The sequence below is a fragment of the Cloeon dipterum genome, chromosome 4 (assembly GCF_949628265.1).
Source record: "Cloeon dipterum chromosome 4, ieCloDipt1.1, whole genome shotgun sequence".
NCBI lineage: Eukaryota > Metazoa > Arthropoda > Insecta > Ephemeroptera > Baetidae > Cloeon > Cloeon dipterum.
The window spans coordinates 27,440,931-27,447,229 of record NC_088789.1 but is presented as its reverse complement, the minus strand read 5'-3'; the positions used below and the strand labels follow the sequence as shown (position 1 = coordinate 27,447,229).

The 6,299-nt window shown below is 37.4% G+C and overlaps 1 protein-coding gene across 4 annotated transcripts; it reads left to right on the top strand.

Annotated features, from left to right (window-relative positions):
- Positions 1–841: 841 nt before the first annotated feature.
- LOC135944764 (very long chain fatty acid elongase 4-like) lies at positions 842–6,029 on the top strand. 4 transcript variants are annotated; one of them, XM_065491944.1, is made up of 9 exons: positions 842–958; positions 2,628–2,832; positions 2,897–3,014; positions 3,288–3,475; positions 3,848–3,928; positions 3,990–4,161; positions 5,205–5,332; positions 5,398–5,547; positions 5,687–6,029. In XM_065491944.1, the coding sequence occupies exons 3-9, from the start codon at positions 2,948–2,950 to the stop codon at positions 5,798–5,800; spliced, it is 900 nt and encodes a 299-aa protein (XP_065348016.1). In that variant the 5' UTR covers positions 842–958; positions 2,628–2,832; positions 2,897–2,947; the 3' UTR covers positions 5,801–6,029. The 4 variants fall into 4 exon arrangements, with proteins under 4 accessions (XP_065348016.1, XP_065348017.1, XP_065348014.1 ...); XM_065491945.1 differs by lacking the exon at positions 842–958 and adding an exon at positions 2,201–2,373 and having other exon boundaries at positions 5,699–6,029; XM_065491942.1 differs by lacking the exon at positions 842–958 and adding an exon at positions 2,215–2,373.
- The last annotated feature ends 270 nt before the right edge of the window (positions 6,030–6,299 follow it).

The window sequence follows — 6,299 nt, the reverse complement described above, 5'->3', positions numbered from 1 at the left end:
ATAAAGACCGCACGTGCTGCGTGCTGGCTCCGAAACCAGATGCATCTCATTGTTTATCTTTGACTTTGAATGAGAAAAATAATCGTAAAGTTTTTAATTGAGATTGGTTAAGAAGTTTTATTGCAGACCCGTCCTTTGTTGTGTACTAACTGTTCAGCGTATATGGTACGGAAGTGCAAATAATTTAATGTTAAAATTTATTGCCGATAGGAAAGTACAGTCAGAAAAAATCTCTGCCCAACAATTTCACAAGGAGAACACATTGAACCTATTGATCTGGAAAAAAATGATTTTTCCTTTCACCACCATACAGAAAATATGCTAAAGTATCTTTCCTTTGTGTTTTTTCAGTTGTGCACGGGTAAATTTCGAAGTTTGAAAACTTTCTACGCCTTTAAAAAGCTGTAGAGTTTAGTGAGATCTTCAAAATATTTTTCAATTTTAAAATAATTTGATGGATACGAGTTTAGCTTTATAATTAAGCTGTTATAAAATCTTTTCCAGTTCGGGAAGCTGCTCAAATTTGCAATTCTTTTAATTTACTTCTTTTCTTCTACAAAATTTGGAATTATTAAATATTGTAAATTAATTGTCATCTTTTATCAAACACTATCGAATTGTAGTGAAAATACCGTCATGTTTTTCGGATTTATAGGTGCATTACCCTTGTCAAAAGAGTTTTCCAGCAAGTATGCTATTTAAAAATTTGCATTTCACGCAACTCCAAAGGTTGCTTAGGTGTTCATTTGTTTATTGAAATGAGCGCTCTGGCAGTAATATTTAGCTTGGATCACAATTTATTGCTCTAACCTTTGGTGCTGACGACAGCGTTTTTTGCCGGTGTTTAGTCAGGTGAGTAATAAAAATATCACTTTGTCGCCTAAACACTTCAGTGAAATTATTCCAGAGGAGGAAAGTACTTGGCTTCGGAAGAGCAGAGACCAGCTCTAGATAAAAGGTGATATTTCAATATAAAATTCCAATCTCTACACGAGGTATTTATTAATTTAATATTTTCCCTGAAATGCACGTGATGAAGTGCAATTAAATTACTGATCCCTCGTCTGGTAGTACATTAATGTAGTGGAATTTCCGGTATTTACAATATTAAATTAATTTTAAAACCAGATAGTCGCATTTAATCTCCTTTTCAATTTTTTTTTGTATTTTTTAAATCCCATGTGCTTTCTGGAAACATATTTATGCAAATTATAAAATTTCCATCTAATAATAGATTATTATTTTTTCGCATCTTCTTTTTCTGTATAAACAAAAAGCGGTACTTTCTTTTGAGGACTGATTGTGAGGGGATCACAACTTTTGGTCGCTCGCTTCAGCAACCAGTCGTGATCGGCCAAAAAGTGCGATTTCACATCACGCTCGCTCGAAAATAAATTCGATGCACCCCGCCGGAATCACGAGACCTTTGTCCAAAAAATGTCCTCTCATCAATTGCCATTATTTTGTAGCTCTACTCCGACTACAATTATTGTTTACCAGGTCTGCTCCTATTTCATTTTCGGCGTGACTCGACCGAACGCTGTTACGTTGTTTTCATTTTAATTCCTGCTCAGCTCGTGTTACAGCACTCTTTGTTCGGCGATCGCGTTGCAGTAATAGACGAGCGCTGGAAATAAATGAGATCACATATTTTTGCACTGTTATCATATGCTCAGCGCTGTTGGATTTTTCCGAATGATTTGCGCTTTGTTCCACTTGAGCAATTCCGGCGCTCAGATGAGCTTGTGCTCAGAAATTTATTATGAATATAAATCGAGCTGATTTTATTTCTGCAAAATGGTGGACAAAAATTTTTTTAAGGAGTGCGCGGGCTTGGCTTTAAAATTCAGCTGCTGTGAGTGCTAGATAAAAATTATTTTCAAATTCGGAAAGATGATCAAATTTGCAATTTTTGCACATCCTGAAAAAACTTGATTTACCAGGATGCAAAAAAATAAAAATGGCCAAACTAAAGCTTAATTTTATGACAACTAAACTAGAAAAAAATTAAACTCCACATCACAAGCTGTCATTTTTTTGCATTAATTAATTATGTTCAATGAATACATTTTTAGTAAAATCACTGGATTTTAATAATTATCTCGCGGCTCCGTGAGATTTCGATTTATGACACAACTCTCGAACTCTCACTTTCGCGCCCTATTTAAGCGTTTGAAGCTTCCACACTGCTCCGCAGGGGTGAGTTGCGGGGTCGGTCCAACGCCACCCCTTTTTCAGAGAGGGTTTCGTCTGAGAGTATTGATTTTTGTCGGCGGAGGCGTTCTCACCGACACAGTCAGTGCAAAAACACCAGGCATGGCACTTCTCACTCGGAAAACTTCTCGTGCGCCTCTCTCGTAGTTCTTTTTGAGGGTAAAAACTCGGAGTGAGATCTAAACATGACTGAAATATTCAAGTGATAACTGTAAATGAGATGGCCTACTGAGAGTATAACACAATTGTGATTTTAGAACCTCCACTCGCGCATCTGTCATTATGATTTCCTCACCTCGACAATCGTTTGATCATTGATGTTTCATCGAGCCTCGAACGATTATTATTATTTTAGCACTTTGGCTGAAACAATGGTTTTATCTCCCCAGTCAGGTTCATGGACTTTTTTTCAGGTTGAGTGCCTGAGAAGAGAGTGAGGGCGGCGCACCTAGAGCAGAGGAGAGGGCAGAACGACCGACTGCGTTCATACCCTGAGACCTTTTCTGCCCTGACTGAGCGCTCGAGAGTACACTCACCGACCGAACCTCTTCCTCACAACACCTCTGCAGATGTAATGAGCCTGTGATACTCACGCGTCACTCAAACTCTTCTTTCAAGGTACGCGCAAACTCGATTTAATTTCTGAATTTTGTTTTAAAATTAACATTCTCGCTTATTTCAGTCCTGATCTAGTTGATTGTCTCTAGCGTAGAAGTAAGATAAAAGTCTCAAAATGGAATTCATCGCTGACTATTATAACCGCTTCTACAACTTTTGCGTCTGGACGAATAAAATTTCAGGTAATACATTTTATTTAAATCAAAGCTATGCAAAAAAATTGTGACTTTTATCTAAAAATGAGAGGTAAACTTAAATTTTTCTAAATATTCAAGAAAATCAGTTCAAAGGCAAGCATTGTCTCCCAGCCACAATTTAGGGAATTTTTCCTCACAAAAAATTCGCGCACAGTTGGATGGATCGCGACAAAGGGGATCGATATCAATTTTATTGAAAAATTCATTTTAAATTTCTAGATATTTGGCAGAATCTGAACTTTAACTGTTCCTCCGCAGATGAAAGAACTCGCGGGTGGCTCCTGGTGGACACCCCTTGGCCTACCATTCTCTACACGGCCGTCTACCTTGCCATCGTGTGGACCGGCCCGAAGTTGATGAGGGACCGCAAACCCTTCGCTCTCACGTGGGCGCTCATCCCTTATAATTTTGCCATGGCAGCCCTCAACGCCTTCATCGCTTACGAGGTGTTTACATTTTACACACTCGTTTTATTAAAATTGTTTTGACTTAAAAATTCAGGCAAAATACACTTTTAAAATGGGGGCTTTCAATTCAGCTATGTCAGCAGAACTGCTAAACTGGAGTTTAATTTTTCTGTGAGCCTTTGTTTGTTCAAACAAGCAGGCTATAAGAACCATGTTTTTACCCAAAGGAAAAAGATAGGCATCTTGCACAACTTTCAAAGCTCCCAGGTTGCATAACTACCAAAACTGGCACAGACACAACTCTCATTTCATTATTTAAAGCCCCAAAAATTGATTCCAAATTGACAAAATGTGCTTATTTATTTGTATTAGTTAAATAAATCAAACCTGACTTTGAATTCCCTGTTTCAGTTGTTAATAGCTTCAACCCGACTTAGTTATAGCTACGTGTGCCAGCCAGTAGGAAGGACCGCTAGTCCCGACGAGATGAGAGTGAGTAATAATGAGAGAAATCATGCTTTGATCACCCTAATTTTAAATTTTCTCTCCGCAGATAACGAAGGCTGTGTGGTGGTACTACTTTTCAAAACTGATCGAGTTTTGCGACACATTCTTCTTCATTTTGAGAAAGAAAAACAACCAGCTTACATTCCTGCACGTGTACCACCACTCGACCATGTTTTCACTCTGGTGGATTGGAGTCAAGTGGGTTCCTAGTGGATCAAGTAAGTAGAGGAAAATTACAAAAAAAGTAAAATCGAAATTTAAGGAAAATTTACACGAATCTTATTATTTCTGGGGCTAATTTCATAGAGAGATAAAACCATTTTAATGAATTCCAGGGGATAATTTTCGCTTAAAAAATATATATTCCAAAACTGTGAGTTAGCATAAGTGAAATGTAAGGATTGGAAATGAATCCACTTCCTTACTCTGCATAAAAAGTTTTCTTCCTCTTTTAAAATCGTTTTCTATTTTGGAATCGTTATCTTCCACATATAATTATAGCGTTGTCAGCAATTTTGCCCTCCTAAAAGTTTTTCCATTCAGTTTAAAGCTGATTTTCTTCTAATTTCAATCATTCTTCTTTACAAACGTGCCATATATACATATATAGCGCCGCAATGAGCAAGCTCCCTTTAATATTAAATGATATTGCATTGGCAGCAGCTTTTATTTTATTTTTTTTAAGAGAGCTAGCTTTACAAGCCAACGACCATTAAGAACATTTTGCATTGTTGGCATTTGCATTGAGTTTATTGATTTATGCAATTTATCTCTACAATGTGTGATGATGAAATGAGGAAAGAATAGTTAAATTTCAGCTTTTGCCGATTTTCTTGAAAAATTCAACTGTTTGTCAAATATTTTTTGCTTGATTTTAATTCTTCTCGTCATGAACAATCCCATGGTGTGCAAATTTTGAGGAAAAATTCCCTGAATTGTGAAATAAAACCTGATTTGACAGTAAGGAACCAATGCTTGATTAGCATGCAAACTTTTGAACCGATTTTCTAAAAAAATTGAGCGACAATTTAATAAATTTTTAGCTTTTTTAAAATTTTTAGATTCAAGTAAAGGTTGAAAGTACAGTCAACAAATTTTCTGTAAAGCTTTTACTTTCAAAAACATAAAATTCAGTTCAGGTTTGGACCCCAGTAACTACAATGACAATTTTTTGGGGCAAAAAATGTGCGATTTTAAGTTTACCCTTAACATAATATTGTGGTTTTGCGTTCTATCATTTTTATAACCTGATTTTTCTCAGCGTTCCTGCCAGCAATGGTGAACAGTTGCATCCACGTGGTGATGTACACGTACTACGCTTTGGCAGCCATGGGTCCAAAGATAGCCAAATTCCTCTGGTGGAAAAAGTACCTGACCATCATGCAGCTGGTATGGTTTTACAAAAAACACAGAAAATAAATAAAAAAAAAACACTGATTGTGCGTGCCATTCAGATCCAGTTCACGACCGCACTCATCATGGGCATCAACGGCATCAGGACTGGCTGCGACTTCCCTTTATGGATGCAGTACGCGCTTGTCATCTACATGATGTCTTTCATCGTCCTGTTCGGCAACTTTTACATCAAGGCCTACATTGACAGGGTAATTACATCAAATTATTTGTGTTTTCAAATATATACATTTTTCGTTCTTTTTGTTCCTTTCGACGAGCCTCCGATTGAGCCGCAATCATGCTCGATCCGGCGGCTCTGATATTAATTCTGCTTTCAACTAATTTTAGCACTTGGCGCAGGGAAAAAAGAATGCCAGGAACGGCAACGGCTGTGCGGTCAAGCCGTCCAACGGAGTGGCCAACGGTCTGCACCACAGCGTTGCGACCAAGAAGAGGCTCTGAATCGCTTCCTCGCAGCCGGCAGTGTGTTGCATTTTTACAGAAGCGCAAATTTCAACAATAATTCTCACGCAATGTGAATATGTCTGCGCCAACCAGTTTTGCGGCAGGCGGACAGTCAATTCTCATATATATGAAGTTAGTTATAATTGCCAAGTTCTTCTGTAAATTGAATACAGTGATGTTTTTGTTCCCAAGTTAATAAATTATCCAGTAATTTTAAAAACCTAAATATTTAAAATGGTGTTTTATTCAAGTAAAAATCTACTAGTTGTATAAATGGTATTTTTACCTTAGATTCTTTTCATGAATGCTTACCCCAACGTGACTAAAATTGACGTGACACAGCAATTTGCACATAGACGCGGAAACTCGGGAAATTTTAAGATGATGCCTCACGCTCCTGATTGTGAGATGCCGCTGGCAAATTCGAAATTCACCTTGTATAAGAATTTCAACGCAGCCAAGCATTTATTTGATTGAACTTTTACGAGGCAAAATT